The sequence below is a fragment of the Ovis aries genome, chromosome 5, assembly GCF_016772045.2.
Source record: "Ovis aries strain OAR_USU_Benz2616 breed Rambouillet chromosome 5, ARS-UI_Ramb_v3.0, whole genome shotgun sequence".
Lineage (NCBI taxonomy): Eukaryota > Metazoa > Chordata > Mammalia > Artiodactyla > Bovidae > Ovis > Ovis aries.
This window is the reverse complement of record NC_056058.1, coordinates 106,312,640-106,335,715: the sequence shown is the minus strand read 5'-3', so window position 1 is coordinate 106,335,715 and position 23,076 is coordinate 106,312,640. Positions and strand designations below refer to the sequence as shown.

The following is a 23,076-nucleotide window of genomic DNA, read 5'->3' as shown; positions in this document are numbered from 1 at the left end:
AGGCACCGCTCATCAGGGCTGCAGGACAGGCTACACTGGACGACGCACACCAGCACTCCCTGAGGCAAGACGGCAGTGAGGGCCACAGTGTCCCAGCCCCAGAAACGCAGAGTTCCCATACAGCAGCGAAAACCAAAGAACTCACTCCACCCCACAATAACTAAACAGGGAAACATACGCGGTCCCCACTGCTGCCACAGACACAGCTCGCCTTCTCCCGACCGCCTCCTTCCCCCGCCGGTCTCCTCCGGCAGCCTGAGCTCGGTCCCCACGGCCTTTCGCCTGCATGGACGTTCACTCACCCACGGAGAACCAGAAATGTTCTCTCCAGACTGTGCTTAACAGTATTTGAACGGAAGAGCTGGGAAATAACAATACCCTGTGACGTCCTCACGTTTCTCTTTTCCACAGACTTTTTAAGAATAAGGATCCATAAGCAAATTCATTTCAAATTATAACACAAAATAAAAAAATTGTTCTCTTAATTTTCAAAAAAAGGCTGAAAATCCTAAACACTCATTTCAGTCAAAAATTCTGCAAAAGAACTGAAAACTTATGAAAGTAAATTATTTCCCAGTGTGACTCTTCCTTCTGTTTTGGAGTCACACCACATGGGGGGATTATTTTCTAATGTTCATTTTACAAATTGCTTAACTAGCAATATGCTGTCCAATTTTTCATTTAGTACACCTTATCTTCTCTCTACACACTTTTTTCCTTGGAAGGAAAATTAACTATTTCCACAGTTAACTAGCAGGAAGCAAAGAATTAAGACTGTAGATATAAAGGTGCTGTAATGGTGTTTTAATCAGCCTATTAAATACAACATGAACATGTATCAATCAACTAACATTTAATTTCATGGTCTATGATTCAAAACTTCAAAAGCGTAACGGTACACAATTATCAGCATTTACTTAATTCCTTTCCAAGTCTGTTTTAACTCATGTAAACCATATAAAATATTACATGATAATTGTTACATGTCCTTATGTACTAGAAGAAGACATAGTTAGAAATTTTATTAATATATAAATATAATTTGAAATGTACCTTTTCAGTTCAATCCACAAAGAAAAATATCTCCATACACAACAATGCAGGAACATAATTTTTTCAGTATGGTGACTTAATATAGGAATTTCCTAAAAATTTATTTCAAATACTTCTAGCCCCAACAGACAAAACTCCACTGATGAAATCAACTACTGGGCTAAAGTTTGTTTAAAATTGTTGCTGCAGAAAAGGAAAAGCTCTCTATATAGATTTCATTTACAAGTAAACTGCGCATTCATTTAGGAGTATTATACCAATACTTCCCATCACAGAGCCACACATGAACTTGGAATGTATGTGTACATACTCATCTCTTTTCCTCTACTGAAGAGTGGTTTTTCGTGATCTCAATGACTCAGTTTTTTACAGAATAATTTAGCTCTCTAAATTCTATTTTTGTTAAGGAGCAATGAAAATTAAGTCAGCAGGTTCTTTTCTCCAGCATTTTGCTTGATAGCAAAAATTGCTTTAGTTTTAAAAGGCCTGTTTCTGACCATTACTTTTGACTCAAGTGGAGAAGGGCCTAAGGGTAAAGGTCATTAACATCTTTCACTAAGACAAAAAGATTCCACTGTGGTTGCTAGGATACCAACAGACAGATTCATTTATTAGTCAGAAACAATTATTCAGAATGCCTTCTCACAGAACAACACGCTAACTGCAACAGGAAGCTTAATGCAAACAAAGTTTAAAAGGCAGAGACAGTCCCTGCCCTTTAAGAGCTTAATATCATTTGTTATTGGTATTCAAAATTATACAGTGCACTTTAAAGAAGCCATTGTTTAAAGGAACGGAAATAAGTAGACAACAAGAAGGAGGGCAGTTAAAAGTATAGGTCAAAGAATAAGCCAACTGTTCCATCTGAGTCCGCAGAATCAGATTCCTTTGTTCATTAGCTTATTTAACTGAATGGGTCTGTACTATGTGCTGGTTACTGTTGGAGGTATTAACAACCCAGTGGTTGATAAGACAAAGTTCAAGCCCTCATTGAGCTTACACTCCAGTAAGAAGACCAATCAAAAGTTTGTATCTGTGCTGATATGCAAGCATGAAGTGTGTGTGTGTGCACACAGTGTGAAAAAGTTGTGGCGGGGCACGGAGGCAAGTTAGTGAAGGCTTTACACATATTTAGCGAAGACTATACGCCAACTATCGGGCTAGGCAATGAGGACAGCGCCTACCAAGAGACCCACGTTCTCTGCCGCTCTGCCAATCCAGGTAAACCAACAGGGAAGTACCCTGGTGCCACTTACTGCCTGTGTAGCCTCGGCAATTTGGTAACACCTTCATCATGAACAGTGGCCCTAACCTTCAAAAGTCATTGTCAGCATTAGCTGTTCATAAAACATCTGGCACACTGCCTGGTAACTACAGATTCTATCATTCCAGTTAAGAGCCCACATTATAGAAAAATAAGAAATGAAATCAGTGGAAATTGAGGATGGCAGAAAAGAGGAAAGGATAACGCTGCTGCTGCTAAGTCGCTTCAGTCATGTCCGACTCTAGCTACCCCATAGACGGCAGCCCACCAGGCCCCCCCGTCCCTGGGATTCTCTAGGCAAGAACACTGGAGTGGGTTGCCATTTCCTTCTCCAATGCATGAAAGTGAAAAGTCAAAGTGAAGTCGCTCAGTCGTGTCCGACTCTTTGCAACCCCATGGACTGCAGCCCACCAGGCTCCTCCACCCATTGATTTTCCAGGCAACAGTACTGGAGTGGGGTGCCATTCCCTTCTCCAGAAAGGATAATAAAGGTCTCTAAAAAATAAAAAAGAAAGGAGAGTTGTGTTCACATGAGGAGGTCTTGTGAAACACACTGGTAAGTGTATTTATAAACCTGTAAGGAATTCCTTGGAACTCCTATTATGGATTTGGAATTAGGAAACATAATGGAATCACATCACAAACCCAATTAAGTGATAAGAATTAAACTATACATGATTGGCAGAGAAAAGAGGAGAGAACAATTTAAATAATAAAACCCGCTTGGCCACTGTCTCACTCAATGAAGGGATATTTCAGAGTGAGATTTCTAGGAAAAAAAAAAATCCGCAGTCCTGCGGTCTCAGGTCCCATACGTGAAGTGTGAGCGCCTCACCTCAATGAGTGAATCCAAATATAAATGAAGATAGTATGTCTTTCATAAATGTCCCCTAAATGCAAATGTACTATTTAATCTGGTGCTCAAGAGGGTAAATAAACAGTAAAAGAAATTTTCATTAGGTGTGATTTTCATCACCTTCTGCATCTACTTTATAACTCAATCTCGCTTAAGATGCTGCTCCACCTACACGACCTCCATTTCATAGATACACAAATAAACAAGCCCGAGGACACCCGGAGGGCTGCCTCATTCAGGCTGGCCCCAAACCTCCAGCCTCTACACGGTGGGGCCTTTTTGCATGCTTAGTCGCTCAGTCGTGTCTGACTCTCTGTGGCCCTTTGTACTGTAGTCAGCCAGGCTCCTCTGTCCATGGGATTTTTCAGGCAAGAACACTGGAGTGGGTTGCCATTTCCTTCTCTAGGGGATCTTCCCAACTGAAGGGGAGAACCTGTGTCTCCTGCATTGCAGGCAGATTCTTTACCTGCTGAGGTGATGACTTAAAACACCTAAGAGGAAATGTGACTGAGACAAACAGAGCTAGATGAAGACATCAAGACCAAAGACAAGGGAACCAAATCAGAGGCTGGTGTACAGTGACTGCTCATCACAAAGCTTCAGAATGCTGATTTCACGTAGATCTATATCATACTTCTTCTCACACTAACTATTGCAGTACCCTAGAGGGTCACACATTTCAGCACCCAAGCTCTATGTTGCAGACCATCTTTCACATCTGAAAGCAGTGTGTGTGGGCAAACACACACGTGCAAGTCTTCACCAGAGCACACGTCCAGACATAAAGTAAGAAGCTCTACTGTCGTAGAAATACATAGAAATAAACTATGGAAAAGAACGTGACGAAACTGACTGCTGAGAGCCAGCGCGTGCGAAGTCCTGACTGAGCACTGCGCCGCTGACAGTGGCGGTGAGGCGAGAGAACAGCAGGAGCACGAGTCGGCCGGCCCTGCGGGAGAGGCCTCGGGAGCACAGCTCAAAAACCCTGCAACCTAATGCATGGGCCACTCACTCATTACCAGTCCTCACACTAACGAGCACCGAAGTACACTTCCCATTATCATTTCAGCAACTTTCCTCTACCCTGGGTGGAGAAATCTCTGGCCCCAATAAACACCAAAAGGTGTCCCATGAACGAGTATCAACATGAATGGTAATGACAGCAGTTACCCCTGGACGGCGCCATATGCCTTTACTCTTTCACTCTATGAAGTGAATGCTTCATCCTGTCTCCACCTGGGAAAAACCTGACTCTGGCCTAAAGCTGTCTAACACTGTTGCGGTTGGGACTCACTCATGCATGCCTGAAATCAAGGCTCTTAACCACTTTTATGCTGTTTCTATATTTTAAAGATACAAACCTTACCATGAGCATTCTGCATTTTCTAATGCAGAGTTTATGGACAGGAAATAATTCTCTCACACAATATTTAAGAAGAACCAAAATGAACTATCACTACCTTAAATGCATGGAACTTTTCATCTCCCAAAGCTAAGACCTTCTTGTGTTTACTCCTATTTCACAGTGCACAAGTATTATCCTTGAATGGCCCATAAACTGATAAAATGACAACACTGTGACATGCAAAATATGTTAAAAGTCAGAGAATAACATCCCCAAAATTTGAAAAGTAGGTTTACCTCATTCTCATTAAAATACTTTGGGCCTACAAGGGCTTAATAACTTCCAGATTTCTGAAGTGCAACTTTTACCTGGGTCATTATGGGAGTGAGGCACCACAAACACTTGAAGGGGCTTAGTGTCCCATTCATCAGGCTTATAAGTGATGTCAAATCCTTGCTTCCAAACTCCACCATCTGGATTGTCAAAAGGAATTAGACTGTAAACATCCAACATCTAAAAATAGAAAGACAAAAAAAGTTAAGTCTGGTCATGCGTGCACGTGTGTTGGTAAGCCATGTCCAGCTGTTTGTGACCCCACGGACTGTAGTCTGGCAGGCTCCTCTGTCCATGGAATTCTCCAGGCAAGAATACTCGAGTGGGTTGCTGTTCCCTTCTCCAGGTAATCATGTAAAACCATTATTAATTTAAACTTAATGTTGGGAATATTTGCTCAAAACTACTTGTTGCTGTACTCTGTATATATATATTTAAAAAATGAAGCTACTTCTGTAGACCTTAACTAAAGAGGCTAAGGCAGAACACATTTTACCATCACTCGAAGGGTTAAAATAAAGGTTAAAATTCTGCTACATAATAAACCAGATAAATAACCCCATTCCTCTTCTGTTCCTAATATAAAATAGCTTCATTCAATTCCTCTTCCCCTACTTTACTTCCAATACAATTTAACAGAAAAGGATGGGAACTGAAGAGCTAACAAAAAATTTCATTATGACCAAATATTTTAGCATTTTCAAACAAAGTACTGAAAATTATTTTACAATTTGTCTTTATTTTACAACCAATCTCCTATATTTTAACTTCTATATCTGAATGGAAATGGATCTATAGATATTCTTTAATTTAGCTTATGTATGTTTACCTTTTTTATACTAAAAATAAAACTATAACAGGGTCAGCTAGGTTTAAAATAATTTTTTTTAATTGAGATTCAGCTTTTAAGTGTTCAAATGTTTGCTAAGTTCTAACGTAGTATTTCTTCTAAATAATAATCCATTTGGGGAAAAAATATTACAAGAAAACAAAGCCAAACAAACCTAAAGGCTTATTTTTCATACTCTCTGTGATTCTAAGTGTGACAAAGAACACAGCCCTCTGGGGAAATTACACCCTAATTAATACACAAATGGGTTACAAAACAATGTTTTAAGATAGCAAGCAAATTATACGAAAGTGAACACAAAATATTTTAAGAAAATAACATACCTTTCACTTGGAAACTTACGATGTAAATACAATGCCCCCAAAGATGAGAAGGGCTGTCTGTGAAGCAGCAGGAAGGAGAGACAGTCCCGCAGCCCTGCGGGTCCCTCTCAGGCCCTGTAGCCCCCGTGCCCTGCTGCCTCGCTCTGCCGGAGCTCCGCGACTGCTCTGCAGCTCCTTTCTGGCTGGCCCAGATTCAGGACTACCTCCAGAAAAGATTTCACTGTTCTCCTTTAAAGGTACTTAATTAAAACCTAAACACAGCCAAGCCCAGAATCTGCATCCCATCTGAAACTGGCCACACACTAGCTGATGAGGCTGGAGCGCAGAGCCAACCCCACCAGCCTCTGGCTTAACACGTGGGCCACGGCCTCGAGAGCATATCATGCTCTCTGTCCCCAAGAGTCAGTGAACGCTTCCACACTGAAGCAAGGCCGGAGCCAGCTCCTTTAGCCCAACTTTAAAATATTCACTCCTTGGGGTCCTGCACCAAGATCCAGTTTCTGGTCCAAGGTACAACGTTGAAATAGCTCTTTGTCAATTTGTAGAACAGAGTAAATATGAGCAACACATCCAAAGCTTAGGGAAGGCAGAGTCCTTTCTCACCTTGGTTCTCAACACCACCACTCTCTGAGAACAGTGCTACTAGGGGAAAAAACTGCATTGGCCAAAAAGCTTGTTCGAGTGTTTTCTAAGCTATTACAAAACACCCAAATAAACATTCTGGCAAACCAATATAATGCAAGCTAAATACATGATTTAAATTTCTCTAATGAAATGAAATCGGTAACCTGAGTTCAAGACGGTGGAGCAGAAGACGCACTCATCTCCTGCCAAAGCACCGAAATCACGACTAGCTGCTGAACAGCCATCGACAGGACACCAGAACCTAACAAAAAGAGACACTCTGTGTCCAAAGACAGAGAAGACGACACAGCAAGATACAGCAGGGCACGATCACGATAAAGTCAGATCCCATACCTATCGGGGTGAAACGTGGAGTCGCTCAGTTGTATCCAACTCTTTGTGACCCTATGGACTGTGTCTCACCAGGTTCCTCCATCCATGGGATTCTCCAGGCAAGAATACTGGAGTGGGTTGCCATTTCCTTCTCCAGGGCATCTTCCTAACCCAGGGATCGAACCTGAGTCTACCGCATTGCAGGCAGACGCTTTACCATCTGAGCCACCAGGGAAGTTATCGGGGTGGGTGACCCACACACTGGAAAGCAGTAACACTAAAGAAGCTTTCCCACTCTTGGGAAGGTTCAGAACCCCATGTCACGCTTCACGCTTCCTAGTCTGGGGACCCTACAAAGGGACGGGAACCCCCAGGGTATCTGACCTTGAAGGCCAGCAGGATTTGATTACGAGACTTCCACAGGATTGGGGGAAGCAAAGATTTCAGTCTTGGAGGACACAAACAAAACCTTGTGCACACCGAGACTCAGAGGAAAGGAGCAGTGACTCCACAGGAAACTGAGCCAGAGCTACCTGCTAGTGTTGGAGGGTCTCCTGCAGAGGCGTGGGTCAGCAAGGGCTCGCTACAGGCACCAGGGGACTGGCAGCAGCTGTCTGGGAAGGTCCCCTTTGGCATAAACTCGCTTGGAGGTCCCCAATAACCCAATCACAGAGCCAGCAGACCCAAGGGCTGGCTGGCCTTAAGCCAAAAGACTACCAGGGAAGGAGTGCAAATCCAGCAGATAACTGGATTAAGGCTTTACTGAGCAAGGCACTGCCCACCAGAGCAAGATCCAGAGTTTTCCACCACCAGTCCCTCCCATCAGGAAGCTTACACAAGGCTCTTAGCCTCCTCCATCAGAAGGCAGACAGAAGAAGCAAGAAGAACCACAATCCCACAGCGACTAAACCAAAATCACCATGAAAAGGCAGAAAGTTATGTCCCAGATGAAGGGACAAGACAAAAACCCCAGAAAAATAACTAAATGAAGTGGAAATAGGCAACCTTCCAGAAAAAGAATTCAGAATAATGATAGTGAATATAATTCAGGATCTCGGGAAAAGAATGGAGGCAAAGACTGAGAAGATGCGAACAGTGTATACCAAAGACCTATAGTGGACATGTTTTGGGTGGACGCCGGGAATTGGGGAGGGAGGCCTGGCGCGCTGCGGCTCATGGGGCCGCAAAGAGTCAGGCACAACTGAGCGACTACAAGAACTAAAGAACAAACAGAGAAGAGTAACTGAGGCAGAAGCACAGATAAATGACCTGGAGGGCAGAATGGTGGAGATCACTACTGCAGAACAGAATATAGAAAAAAGGATGAAAGGAAACGAGGACAGTCTAAGAGACCTCTGGACAACATTTAATGCACCAAAATTCACAGTATAGGGATCCCAGAAGGAGGAGAGAGAAAGAAAGGGCCTGAGAAAATATTTGAAGAGATAATAGTTGAAAATTTCCCTAATACAGGAATCAACCAAGTCCAGGAAGCACAGAGTCTCAGGCAGGATAAACCCAAGGAAGAACACAACAAGATACATAGTAATCAAACTGACAAAAATTAAAGACAGAGATAAAATATTAAAAGCAACAAGGGAAAAATGACAAATAACACACAAGGGAACTCCCATCAGGATACCAGCTGATTTCTCAACAGAAGCTCTATAAGCCAGAAGGGAATGGCATGACGTATTTAAAGTGATGAAAGGGAAGACCCTACAGTCAAGAATACTCTACCCAGCAAGACTCTCCCTCAGATTTAACGGAGAAATCAAAAGCATTCTAGACAAGCAACGTTAAGAGAATTCAGCATCCTCAAATCCAACTTTACAACAAATGCTAAAGGAGCTTCTCTAGGCAGAAAACAAGGAAAAGCCCTACCTATAGAAAATGAACGCAGAACAGTTAAGAAAAAGGTAATAGGGTCATGTGTGCAGGCATGCTAAGTGGCTTCCGCTGTGTCCCTATGACTGTTTCTTCACCTCTGTGACCCTATGAACTGTGTCTCACCAGGCTCCTCTGTCCACAGGATTCTCCAGGCAAGAATACTGGAGTGGGTTGCCATGCCCTCCTCCAGGGGATCTTCCCAACCCAGGGATCGAACTCTGGTCTACATATCAAGAATTACCTTAAACGCAAACAGAATAAATGCACCAACCGAAAGACACAGCCTGGCTTAGCAGACGAAAACACGCGTGTGTGTGCATTTCCACTGAGCACATCGCTCTGCCTGACCCTACACTGCATGCGACCATCTATACTGCCAGAGTCACCAAGATCAAGTTCCCATTGTACCTCGCAACTGTAATCTGCCCAATTTTTTGTACAGATTTTATTTTTTTGTCTGGCAATTGATGGTGAAAACTAATAAACATCTTTTACTATTGTGATGATGTAACTATTACTTAATATCACTGTATCATGATTGGTCAACAGAAAAATCATAGATAGGATTCTGTATCAGCAAAACTACCATTTAACAGAAAAGCCTGTAATCACTTCTTGAAATCTAGATGCACAGCAGAATTATTTCGGTATTTTTTTCAAATACAAATGTCCAGGTATTGCTTTTTTGCCAGAGGCCCAGGTATGTCTCTAATGAGCAGTCACGTTTAAAAGCAACCAGACTGCGCGAGAATCTGTCACTTTTATCTAGCCTGTGTAATCTAGCCTGTGTCACTTCTTCTATTTCATATCTGGTGTTCCCACTTCATTTAGTTCATGTTTTCCAGTTTCTCCATCAATTTTGTTTTTTTTTTAATGTTCTTTCTCAAGCCTTTTTCAAGCATCTTGGAAAAGCTTTTGTATACATATATATATATAAATAACATGTATATATTTTAGAAAACTTATGAATCTTTGTCTAACTAAAAAGTTTATGACATTTTGATTCCACTTGTTTGACTTAGTATGAATAGAATGCTAGATTTCTAATTTTAAAAAATAGATATGCAACAAGCAACAAAGGTTTTCTGTATAACACAGGGAACGATAGTATCTTCTAATAACCTATAATGGAAAATAATTTCACAAATAACATATAACTGAATCACACACACACAAAAAAAGAATTCTACTTTCTGAAATTCAGTTATGTCTACCTTTTTGCCAGCTTTTCTAAATGTCCCATGCACATCTAAAAACAATGTGTGAAATACAACACATTAAATATCTTTGTGCAGGATATGATTAATATAAATTAATTAAATCACTGCAGATGGTGATTGTAGCCATGAAATTAAAAGACACTTACTCCTTGGAAGGAAAGTTATGACCAACCTAGACAGCATATTGAAGAGCAGAGACATTACTTTGCCAGCAAAGGTCCATCTAATCAAGGCTATGGTTCTTCCAGTGGTCATGTATGGATATGAGAGTTGGACTATGAAGAAAGCTGAGCACTGAAGAACTGATGCTTTTGAACTGTGGTGTTGGAGAAGACTCTTGAGAGCCCCTTGGACTGCAAGGAGATCCAACCAGTCCATCCTAAAGGAGATCAGTCCTGGGTGTTCACTGGAAGGACTGATGCTGAAGCTGAAACTCCAATACTTTGGCCACCTCATGCGCTGAACTGACTCATTTGAAAAGACTCTGACGCTGGAAAAGACTGAAGGCAGGAGAAGGGGACGACAGAGCATGAGATGGTTGGATCCTGTCACTGACTCGATGGACATGAATTTGAGTGAACTCCAGGAGTTGGTGATGGACAGGGAGGCCTGGCGTGCTGCAATCCATGGGGTCGCAAAGAGTTGGACACGACTAAGTGACAGAACTGAACTGAATTAAACATAAATCAATTATATTTAAATTATTAATGACATCATTCAAGATGCTCCTATTCTTATTTTTTCTGCACTTGATATTCTCAGAGAAATGTTAATGCATCTCATTATGATTTTATATTTTTCTTTTCCCTCATATTTCTTCTGATTTCTCCTTTACATATCTTTGCTTCTTTATTGTTAAGGTGTCTAATGATTTAGGTCATCTCTCTTCTTTGTGAATTGTACCTTCTGTCATTAAAAATATTCATCTTTGTTTCATTTAAAAAAAAAGAATCCAGGGTAGAGGAAAGTCTCTGTAAATAAATGCAAAAGTGTAAAGAAAATAAAATCATACTACCTAGATAGGAAAAAATAAACAAATAAATAAATGAAAGATAGAAGTTATTTGAAATCCAAAACGCAATATCTCAAAATTAAAATCCAGTAATTATTATCTGAAAGTAGCCTTAAATATTACTGGGCAGCAAACTAAAAATAGTAGAAATAAAAATAGGATCAAACTAAAATTCATAAATAAACCCTTTCTAAGAAAGGAAATCAATCAAAGAAATGAATAGCCTTATAGATCATAAAGAGAATGAGAATATCTCATGAAAATGGTAAAACTTATCATGTTTAGGGAAATATATATCCCTAAACATTACACATACACACACGTATACATACACACATACATGTATGTGTGCACACACATGTATATACATGTATCTGTACGTGTGTGCATGTATCATATGTATACATATATGTGATGTGTGTGTATGTTTTTATATATTTATGTATATAAATATATATTTCCCTAAATTGATTATGTTTAGGGAAATATATATCAACTTTCTTTTAAATAACTGCATAACTGATTTTTAAAATACAGCTCTGACTAAACCGAAAAAAGGAAAATTGTTGAAATTAATTTTGATGATATATTTTAACCCAATATATTCAAAATATTACCATCCCAATACATAATCAAAATAAAATAAGCAAGATATTTTACATTCTTCTGTCCACACTAAATCTTCAACACTGTGTGTGGATCTCAGTGCATATCTCAACTCAGACTTGCCACACTTGGCGTGCTGCACAACCACAGGTGGCCAGCAACCTCCATCCTGGACAGCTCCAGAGCTCTTCCCTTCCCCTCGCACACAGGCATATGCAGTAAAAAGAAGGCAGCAGTACACGTGTGAGACTTGTTATGTATAACAGATACACAGAAAGAGCAGGGCTTCTCTTGTATTCTCTAAAGGAAGGGGGAAAAATTCTCTTTGCCAAGATTTAAACCTCTAAAGGTCTTCAAGTAATATAGAAAATAAAACCTAAGAAGCACACAGAAAAAGCCATAGCCACATAGTATAAAAGAAAGAAAAACTAGGAGAAACACAGAATTATAGAATTTTATCACTAAAAAGAACATCAATGATCATGTGACCAATTAAATGATTTTACAAAAATAGAAACTGTAATCCAAAGAATTCAGCAACTATAAACAGGTACCAAATCAAATCTAAAAAGACAAAAACAAATCAAATCCCAGTGCTTATTAATGAATGCGTACGTTACCTGCACATCTGGACTGTGGCTTCCACTCTGTGAAGCAAACAGGCAGTCTCCAGGGTCAACTGCGAGGGACGGATGTTTCGCCGGCAGAAGAGGCGAGCCAGCACCATGGCTGAAGTTGCCTTTCGAGTTTTTCGTACCATCCTCCACAGATTCACTCAAATTGATGACCGAGTCTCTAATATTTGAGATGATTTCATTATTCTCAGCTAGCAAACGTTCCAAATGGTCTATTTTTTCTTGCAACATTGAAAGCTGGCCCTATAATAAAAAAGAAAAAGACAGCTATATGAAACTCTAAGATAGCTCTACTGACACAGACAATGTTTTTCTTTAAACTGTGTGCCTGACCAAGAGGGTAGCCACTCACCCTTCACTCTTCTCTTTCCTCGGTGGCGTCACTGACAGCATGAGCAGCTGGCAGGGTTAAACACCAGTGAACGGCAGAAAGCCTGCTCCATGGCTGCGGCCCTTGTTTAGTCCCATTTTAAACTGTGCAAAGCACAGACCAAGAATATTTGGGCCTATAGTTCCTACTGCCCCAAACCCAGTCCTAAAAGACCTTCAGGCCTCTAAAATCACTAAGTGCAATGCCATATTATATTCAGGTACGAAATTTTAAATTGAGGTACAAATGAGTCCAGTTACTTAAAAGAACAAAAAAGTATGAAGTGGAAAATGGCCATTCCATTTCAACCAGGAACACCAGTAAACAATCCTAAACAAGAGCTACCATCAACAGAAACATCTCGTCAGCTCTCTCAATGAGCTGTGCTAAGAGAAGCCTGGCACAGGCCTCCCCGGCAGCTGCCCTGGAAGCCATTTAGACTGCTGCTGCCCTACTGTGTGCCTCTGTTCCTGTTAACTGATCCTCACACGCAGGGGCCTGCCGCCTCTAAACAAACACTCTCCTTCATAGAATAGGCCTGCAACCTCTGATCTATAGGAGGCTGCTATTTCTGTCACGCATGTCCGAGTAAAGGGGCTTCTCTGGTGGGTCAGTCAGTCAAGAATCCATGCAGTGCGGGAGACTGCCTGCCATGCGACACATAGGCCAGGGTTCAACCCCAGGGTCGGGAGGATGCCTGGGAGGAGGAAGCGGCGATCCGCTTCTGTCGCCATCTGCATCTTGTTCACTCCGATATCCTGGGTCCCAAGACACAGTACTTAAATGCATGTCACAGAGCTCTCTACACTTCCTCCACACAACAAGACTGCTTTAGTGAACACCCTCCGTGCAGGCACAGTGCTGCATGCTAGAAAGGCAGATGGGCATGAGATATGGTTCCCTACATCGAGCAAACAAGGCAACCCCGTGTCCATGCCACAGCAGCAGCCTGCCCCACGGCTGCAAAGAAGGCCACATGAAGGGTTAACAGAACAAACGCACAGCAGCAGCCTGCCCCACGGCTGCAAAAAAGGCCACGTTAAGGTTTAACAAAATAAACGCATAGAAAGCAGAACGAATCTGGACACCCAGAAACAAAATTTCTCTCACCAGTAAATAACGCAAAGACAGAAAGGAGAAAAGGAAAAACATCTACTTGTCCCAAAGTAAAGGGCTGGTCAAACAATAACTAACATCACGAGTAGTTTTTACTCACTAAAAACTTAGAAATACGTCTTCTTTTAAAAATTGAGAAGCCATTTTCAGAAGATAAAGTGATGAAAACACAGTTTTAAAACTGTATGTATGACATGATTACTCACCTTTTTAATAAAAGATACATACAGAAATAAATAAGCAGGGTGACAATACACAGCTTGACGCACTCCTTTTCCTATTTGGAACCAGTCTGTTGTTCCATGTCCAGTTCTAACTGACCTGCATACAGGTTTCTCAAGAGGCAGATCAGGTGGTCTGGTCTGCAGATGGTGACTGCAGCGATGAAATAAAAAGACGCTTACTCCTTGGAAGGAAAGTTATGACCAACCTAGACAGCACATTAAAAAGCAGAGACATTACTTGGCCAAAAAGGTCTGTCTAGTCAAAGCTTATAGTTTTTCCAATAATCATGTATGGATGTGAGAGTTGGACTATAAAGAAAGCTGAGCACCAAAGTGTTGATGCTTTTGAACTGTGGTGTTGGAGAAGACCCTTGAGAGTCCCTTGGACTGAGAGTCGAGCCAACCAGTCCATCCTAAAGGAAATCAGACCTGAGTGTTCACTGGAAAGACTGATGCTGAAGCTGAAACTCCAATACTTTGGACACCTGATGCGAAGAGCTGACTCATGTGAAAAGACCCTGACGCTGGGAGAGATTGAAGGCGGGAGGAGAAGGGGACGACAGAGGATGAGATGGCTGGATGGCATCACTGACTCCACAGACATGAGTTTGAGTAAACTCTGGACAGGGAGGCCTGGACTTCTGTGGTCCATGAGGTCGAAAAGAGTCGTACACAACTGAGCGACTGAACTGAACTGAAATGCACTATCAAAGGCTGTCTGAAATAAGGGAAAATTTTTCTTCACTCATCATCACAATACCCCAGACTGAGGCTTTGTGAAATCACTTCTGATGAGTTCTGTTGAATATTTCCAGCACCAGACACAAGCCTACTTCAGTGATACTTACAATTTCTACCACGGCAGGTAACAGTAAATCAAGTTCCTCTGATTCCAAGCAGAATTTGAGCGTGTTGACTTGTCTGGCCTGCAGTAAAAGCTACACACCCATAAAATAAAACCTTAGTCTAAAATACCACCATTCCAGAGCTTTTAAAGATGCCATATATTTTACCAGACACTTACAATGTATAAATTAATTCATGGGTGCTAAGTTTCTCCAGACCTTTCTGTACTTTGAGGAAAAGATAATTTTGGAGCCTTGCACAGTGCAAAGTTACTTGCAGCTTAAAAGAACACACTGAAAAAAGAGTCAATTAAGTTCCTTTTGGGAATGTTCTCACTGAGACCCCAGTCCCATAATCCATGGATGATAGTACTATGCAAAATAAACATTATAGGTGATCGGTGTTCCACGAAAAAGGATCCGGCTGGCACTTAAGATGACTTTTAAGTTCATTGTAGCTTTAAAGATACAATTAATGATCAGTACCTAGAATTCTGTGCTGAATAATAAGTCCATAGAGAAAATCATGGCCTGGGGATATGTTAGCATAATGGTCTAGTGAGAATCATTTTTTAAACTATATTATGCGATAGAATAAAGTCTTGCTCCAAACAGCTAAAATTCCTGAAATACACATACTTCCATAAGTAAAATCTGTATACATGTCACAGAAGAGTGATATGACTTTAAAAAGATACACTTGCAGTCTGCATTAAAGTAACAGAAATCATAGATAATGTTTCAATTATGCTGACAAGTCAAAGAACACTGATAGTAATATTGAAAAAGACAATTTTCTGCAGGGCAAGAAAATCACTTGTGAGAAAACCACTTTACTCTTTGATTTGCTAATCAGCTCTAAAGGAAGGCCACAGTGTTGACTGCCACGGAGTGGGAAAGAAGGTCACAATACTTGATTTATTCTGCTTTTGGTGAAAGAGAATAACTGAGTAAAGGAAAAAAAAATCATCACTGATAACAAAGACTTTTAAGAGAAAATTCAGAGCCCACTACCAGCAAATCAGGACCAGTACTCACAATGCCCTGTGAGCAGAATCAATCTATGCACATCTACTGCTAATTAAAAAGTCATCATGCAATTATCTGCCCATATAAGGCACTCACTCCTGGGGTTGGCCTCACTGTGATCACCCGAGCACGGCTCCATCTGCACATCACTCTTCCTTCCTGTCACAGCTGAAAAGAGTATGTGCCCTCCTCTCTCTCTGCTTCAAAGGCCAACACTCCACTGGTGATCTCTACACCCATCAATGGCTCAATTCCCTCAACACTGCTTCATCAAATTCCCCTTCGAAAGGTAACGCCACCTCAATAGTATAACATTCAGTTCACTTCAGTTCAGTCGCTCAGCCCTGTCCAACTCTTTGAGACCCCATGAACCGCAGCACGCCAGGCCTCCCTGTCCATCACCAAATCCCGGAGTTCACCCAAACTCATGTGACCACAGTGAGGCCAACCCCAGGAGCGAGTGCCTTATATGGGCAGATAATTGCATGATGACTTTTTAATTTAGCAGTAGATGTGCATAGATTGATTCTGCTCACAGGGCATTGTGAGTACTGGTCCTGATTTGAGTCGGTGACGCCATCCAGCCATCTCATCCTCTGCCGTACCCTTCTCCTCCTGCCCTCAATCCCTCCCAGCATCAGGGTCTTTTAAAATGAGTCAACTCTTCACATCAGGCAGCCAAAGTACTGGAGTTTCAGCTTCAGCATCAGTCCTTCCAATGAACACCCAGGACTGATCTCCTTTAGGATGGACTGGTTGGATCTCCTTGCAGTCCAAGGGACTCTCAAGAGTCTTCTCCAACACCACAGCTCAAAAGCATCAATTCTTCGGCACTCAGCTTTTTTCACAGTTCAACTCTCACATCCATACATGACCACTGGAAAAACCATAGCCTTGACTAGACGGACCTTTGTAGCCAAAGTAATGTCTCTGCTTTCCTTTCAAGGAGTAAGGGTCTTTTAATTTCATGGCTACAGTCACGATCTGCAGTGATTTTGGAACCCAGAAAAATAAAGTCAGCCACTGTTTCCACTGTTTCCCCATCTTTTACCATGAAGTGATGGGACCAGATGCCATGATCTTAATTTTCTGAATGTTGAGCTTTAAGCCAACTTTTTCACTCTCCTCTTTCACTTTCATCAAGAGGCTTTTTAGTTCCTCTTCACTTTCTGCCATAAGGGTGGTGTCGTCTGCATATCCAAGGTTACTTATATTTCTCCTGGCAATCTTGATTCCAGCTTCTGCTTCTTCCAGCCCAGCGTTTCTCATGATGTACTCTGCATAAAAGTTAAATAAGTAGGGTGACAATATACAGCCTTGACATACTCCTTTTCCTATTTGGAACCAGTCTGTTGTTCCATGTCCAGTTTTAACTGTTGCTTCCTGACCTGCACACAGATTTCTCAAGAGGCAGGTCAGGTGGTCTGGTATGCCCATCTCTTTCAGGATTTTCCACAGTTTATTGTGATCCACACAGTCAAAGGCTTTGGCATAGTCAGTAAAGCAGAAGCAGATGTTTTTCTGGAACTCTCTTGCTTTCTCGATGATCCAGCGGATGTTGGCAATTTGATCTTTGGTTCCTCTGCCTTTTCTAAACCAGATTGAACATCAGGAAGTTCACAGTTCATGTATTGCTGAAGCCTGGCTTGGAGAATTTTGAGCATTACTTTACTAGCATGTGAGATGAGTGCAATTGTGCAGTAGTTTGAGCATTCTTTGGCATTGCCTTTCTTTGAGATTAGAATGAAAACTGACCTTTCCAGTCCTGTGGCCACTGCTGAGTTTTCCAAATTTGCTGGCATACTGAGTGCAGCACTTTCACAGCATCATCTTTCAGGATTTGAAATAGCTCCACTGGAATTCCGTCACCTCCACTAGCTTTGTTCGTAGTGATGCTTTCTAAGGCCCACTTGACTTCACATTCCAGGATGTCTGGCTCTAGGTGAGTGATCACACCATCGTGATTACATTAGGTCAAAGAATATGAAATTACCATTCTCTTAAGCTAGAAATAGTCAAATGTCACCAGTTTCTCAGGGTTCAACTTAATACTACAACCCATCCAAAAAAAACCTCTGGTGCTTCCCTCAGCCCCGCCATTCCCTTCAAGGGCCCTACCCATTACCAAAAACACCAGTCCGTGTGCCCCTGCAGAGCGAGGCCACACAATAGTGAACACTGGCGTTTGGAACAGAGACAGGCTCATTACAGGGCTATGGGGGGAGGTGGGGGGCTCAGGCCCCAAGAGCCCCTGGTTACTGAAAGCTTCAGCACGCGCTCTTCTAGAAAGGGGCAGGAGGGACGCGGTGAGCTGATGCAGGCTTCGTAGTGTCAGACCGTTTGTCCTAGAGGTCACCACGGTCAGGTAACCATGGTCCTGCAATCTCTCTCAAAGGGATGTTTTTCTCTGTCCTCACAAGAAAGGGCAAGTCCAGGTGCCGGCTAAGAGGAGGCGGTCTCAGCGACGGCCCCCTCAGGGCCAGGGCCCAGACCCTGCCCTGGTCATCTGAGGAGCCGGTCCGGACCCAGCTGGCCCGCGGGCTCCACAGGCGCTGCGAGGGCGGGCCCAGGGGCCCAGGCTGCGTCCCTGCACATGGCCGCTGACGCTGGGGGGCAGAGGCACGCGGGGGAGGGTCCCCACCGCCCCAGGCCTGGGCTGTGGGGAGATAGGAGCCCTCGGGGGCCGCCCCGCCTGCTCCCAGGCCCGGCGGCTGCTCGGAGGCCAAAGAGCCGGGTGCCTGTCACCTCTGACCTCGCTCTCTGCCCAAGGACCACCCTCTGGGTAGCGGGAGCACTGAGCTCACTCAGGGACTGCTGGCATGTGGGAGGGGGAGAGGCCCACCCGGACCAATGGCGGAGCAGGACCTCCGAGGGGTCAGCGACTCCTGCCTGCTCGGGAGCAGAGGCCAAGGGCGCAGGGCAGTGGCTACACTATGGGTCGCCCTGGCTGCCCTCCATTACAGCCACTGTTTCCACTGTTTCCCCATCTATTTGCCATGAAGTGATGGGACCAGGTGCCACGATCTTAGTTTTCTGAATGTTGAGCTTTAAGCCAACTTTTTCACTCTCCTCTTCCGCTTCCATCAAGAGGCTCTTCAGTTCTTCGCTTTCTACGCAGCCACACCCTTCTCCTGTGCTGCTCTTAGACGCTCAGGCGTGTCCGACTCTTTCCGACTCCAAGGGCTGTAGCCTCCAGGCTCCTCCGTCCACCGGATTCTCCAGCAAGGACAGTGGAGTCGCCATGCCCTCCTGCAGGGGATCTTCCTGCTGCAGGGACTGAACCCAGGTCTCCCACGCTGCAGACGGTTCCTCCTGTCTGCGCCGCCAGGGCAGCCTGCCCTCCATCTCGCCTCCGCCCCCAGCCAGCCCCCCTGCCTCGCCCAGGCCTGCGCGGGCCCCTCTGTAAGCCGCGCTTCGCCGCTTCCCAGACACCCGCTCTGCATGGTCTTCTCCAGGCGTCTGCTCCACAGTAGGCCTCCCCGTGTCACACTTCAGGTCAGCTTATTGTTTCGCTTCTTCCACTGTATTTTTGCCTATTTTATTCATGTGTTTTTTCCCCATCTTCATCACTAAATGAATCACTATAGTTAGAACAGGCACTACAGCTGCTTACTCACCACTGTACCCACGGTATGCTGATGCCGAGCACAATGCCTGGCACAAAGCAGAACTGAAAATATTTACTTTAAAAAAACAAGTGTGTAACATTTTTTTCTAAGACAAAGAAGTAGGAACTGTCATTTTGTGGCACATATACCTATAGTAAAATACAAATAAAATGAAACTAACAAGTTTTGAAGAAAGGTAAAATCTTCACTGTAACCCAAAACGTAGGTAAGAAAAGAGTGAGGAGCCCTACATAAACAGGGTGCTCTTTATGGACCGTCTGGGAAATGAGAGAGAAAGTGATCCTGTTCAGCCACAGGGTGACCATCATGACCTCATGAGTAGAGCAAAAAATGTGGTTTCCTTTCTAAAGCAAAGATTATGGATTCTGTACAGTCCAATCAAATGTTTGCAGGTCTCACAACCGTCAGTAACTGCAGCCCAATGAGCTATGATTTTCAGCTGATGAGGGTGACTGAGGGTGTTTGAACCCTGAGACAATTCTAGAATCCTTCCTACCACGTTAGTGATATGAAATCTTCATGCAACCAAGTCAAACTTATAATCAAGGGAACTCTAGAGGAAACAATATCACATGTATATAACCAGCATTCTGAAGAGGCAGCATTCTAAAGAAGAAAGCTTGACCCCTGATGCTTCTTCCCCTTTAAATCTAATTTTGTTAGAGTCAGCTATCACTCTATCACATCAGGAATTTTCTGCATTTGGATTCTGTCACTAAAGTGCCCTTCATGTAGTGAGTGTAGCTGGGTGAACAGGCTCCAACAGTGACCATCAAGACTCACTGTAAAGGCTGCTCAAAAGTACAAATCCCTGGGATCCACCCTGGAATGCCACGTAGGGCCCCAGGAACTGGAATGCTCATGCTCCACAGGTCACTCTGGCGATCATTCAGGTTTGGGACCTGTGGCTCTGAAGGCACGCATCTCAGTGAGGCAGCGGGGGCCCCAGCCTCCAGAACCTAATGCCTGATGGGCTGAGGTGGAGCTGACGCAGCAATAAAAAGGGCACAAGATACGTGAGGCGCCCCAATCTTCCCGAACCTCACCCCCAACCTCGGTCAGTGGAAAACTCTTCCACAAAACCGACCCCTGGAGCCAAAAAGATTGGAGGCTGCCGCCTAAGAGGATGCAGCAGTCAGCCAGCCATTCAGCAAAGCACCCCCGGCTCCCACAGCGGGGCGTGAACTCACAGCCGCACCACCGGATACTCCGCTTAAGCCAGGCAGCGGCTTTCACCCATCTCAGGTCCTTGCGGCAGGAGGTCACGTTTTTATTTTTAATAGCAGCAAATAATGGTTACTTTTATTTTTAATGATTCCTTTTACCAAAAGGACATGGGTTCTGGACCACACTGTGTGGGTTCTAATCCTAGTTTCAGCACTCACCAGCACTGTGACCTTGAGAACGTAGCTTAACTTTTGGAAGCCTCAGTTTCATTCTCGGCAAAATGTGGTGCTCATACCCACTGCTTGCAATGGTTATAAATGAATTAGTACTGAGTCTGCCACCCACGGGACGGGCTTCCCTGGAGGCTCAGACAGTCAAGAATCTGCCTGCAATGCAGGAGACACAAGAGACCGGGTTCGATCCCTGGGTCAGGAAGACCCCCTGGAGAAGGGAACGGCCACCCACTCCAGTGTTCTGGCCTGGAGAGTGCCATGGACAGAGGGGTCTGGCGGGCTACAGTCCATGGGGCCGCAAAGAGTCAGACACGACAGCGACTAACACTTTCACCTCTGCCACCAAGTAAACACTCAAGAAGACATCACTGCTGCTACTGCTATAGCCAAGGTTTGGCTTTCTAAAATTACGTTGAAGGGAACAGCAACTGTGATTAAGAGCAGACTCTAAACCAAGTCAAACGAGTGGCGTCACCAAAACAGCGGCATGGAAGACCCTCACCTCCATCTTCCTACAAAGATCAACAATTAGACAGTTATCCACAAACAAAATTGTTCTGGGAGAGCTCTGGAGGCTACTTACAGAATTTCAGCAACACAGTGGAACAAAAAACCCTCGAGAATACCACACACAGAAAGAAGGACGGCAGCTTCACTGTGCCTGCCTCACCCCATCCCCCAAGCTGGCGTTGCTCAATGCCGAGAGGGAACTCCACAGCTGGAGAGAGTCCCTCTTTCTGGGAAAGGGAAGCAGAGTAAGGGGCCAAGGCCTTCAGCGCTCTGGAGCACTGCGCGCAGAGACACACAGAGACCGGGAGGCACAGGGAGAGCGGGCTCCGGGGAGCAGTCTCAGAGCTGGGGAGGGAGAGGCTCCGAGGCCTGTCTCCCGGAGAAAGACTCAGCTGCCGCCCCTGGAGGAGCCCCGCAGGCCCCACCAGCTCCCGCCCACAGGCAGGCACGCTCCCCGACACCAGCCCCCAAGCCCCGTCCTGCTCTCCCCACCCAGCCTCTCTGGAGCCCGGCAGCCGCACCAGCAGCCGCTTCAGGCCTCTGGGGCGGTCAGCCAGGCATTGCAAGACGCTGCCAACCTGATGCCCGTCAGCAGCCTCCGCTGCCTCCACACACAACACTGTGCAGCCTGGGAAGGCAGGCCAGCAGCCAGGCCCCGCAGCGGTGTGTCGGCCAGGGTGAGGCCACGTCTGCGGTCACTGCAGGCGCCACTGTGCCCGCAGGCACAGGCCCGCCAGCTGTCATCTGCATGACACCTGACCGCCTGCCCCCAGCGCTCCACTGCATGCCCACCATGGGACTGAGCCGCCACCGGAAGACACAACCAGCAGGACGCCTGCCACCGCCTGAGCAGCCACAGTGGCCCCAGCTTTGCTGCCCGACTTGGAGCCCCACAGCTACATGCGTGTCTGCAACCAGCCGGGCCACCGCCCTGGGCCCTGCAGCCGGGCCCCACAGCCAGATGCATGCGCACCCCCACGCTGGCCATCGTGCCATACGGTCTGATGTGGAGCTGCTGAACCCAGGAGGGCCCCTGAGGACTCAAACAGCCCTGGAGCCCTCTGCGAACAGCTGCAGCTCTCGCCAGCAACCACACACACCAACGCGACAGGATGCAGGGGCCTGAGCGAAAAGACATCACACTGCCCCCAAAGCTGATGCAGCCACGTGCGGCTCACTGCAGCCTGACCCACCAGACACGGGGTCGCAGCGCGCTCGGCATGCCGCACACACGGGGAGAGGCTGCAGCCACGGAGCCTGGGAGGGGACACTGCTTCTTCAAATGCAGGTACCTTTACTAGGCTACAGGCGACACAGGAATCAGGGAAGCATGACTCCACCAAAGGAATACAGTAAACCCCCAGTAACTAGTCCCAAACAAAGAAGATACAGGATTGCCCAACAAATCATTCAAAATACTTGTCGAAAAGGTGCTCAGAGATACAAGAGAACACAGATAAGGAATACAAGAATATCAGAAACACAATTTAACAACAAAATGAGACACCCAATGAAGAGAAGGAAACTACATGCAAGACCCAAACAGGAAATTGTGAGCCGAAGAACACAGAGACCAACAGAAGCGCTAACATCGGACGTGACCAAGCAG

General features: G+C 44.7%; 1 protein-coding gene across 2 annotated transcripts in view; it reads right to left on the bottom strand.

Moving 5' to 3' along the window:
* The window catches only part of MAN2A1 (mannosidase alpha class 2A member 1), a 197,006-nt gene that overhangs the window by 147,685 nt on the left and 26,245 nt on the right, over positions 1–23,076 (bottom strand). For both annotated transcript variants that reach the window (XM_004009111.6, XM_060416082.1), the window contains 2 exons: positions 12,330–12,587; positions 4,887–5,031 (listed from right to left, as the gene is read on the bottom strand). In XM_004009111.6, coding sequence (XP_004009160.3) covers positions 4,887–5,031; positions 12,330–12,587 — 403 coding nt within the window. The remainder of the gene's footprint in view (positions 1–4,886; positions 5,032–12,329; positions 12,588–23,076) is intronic.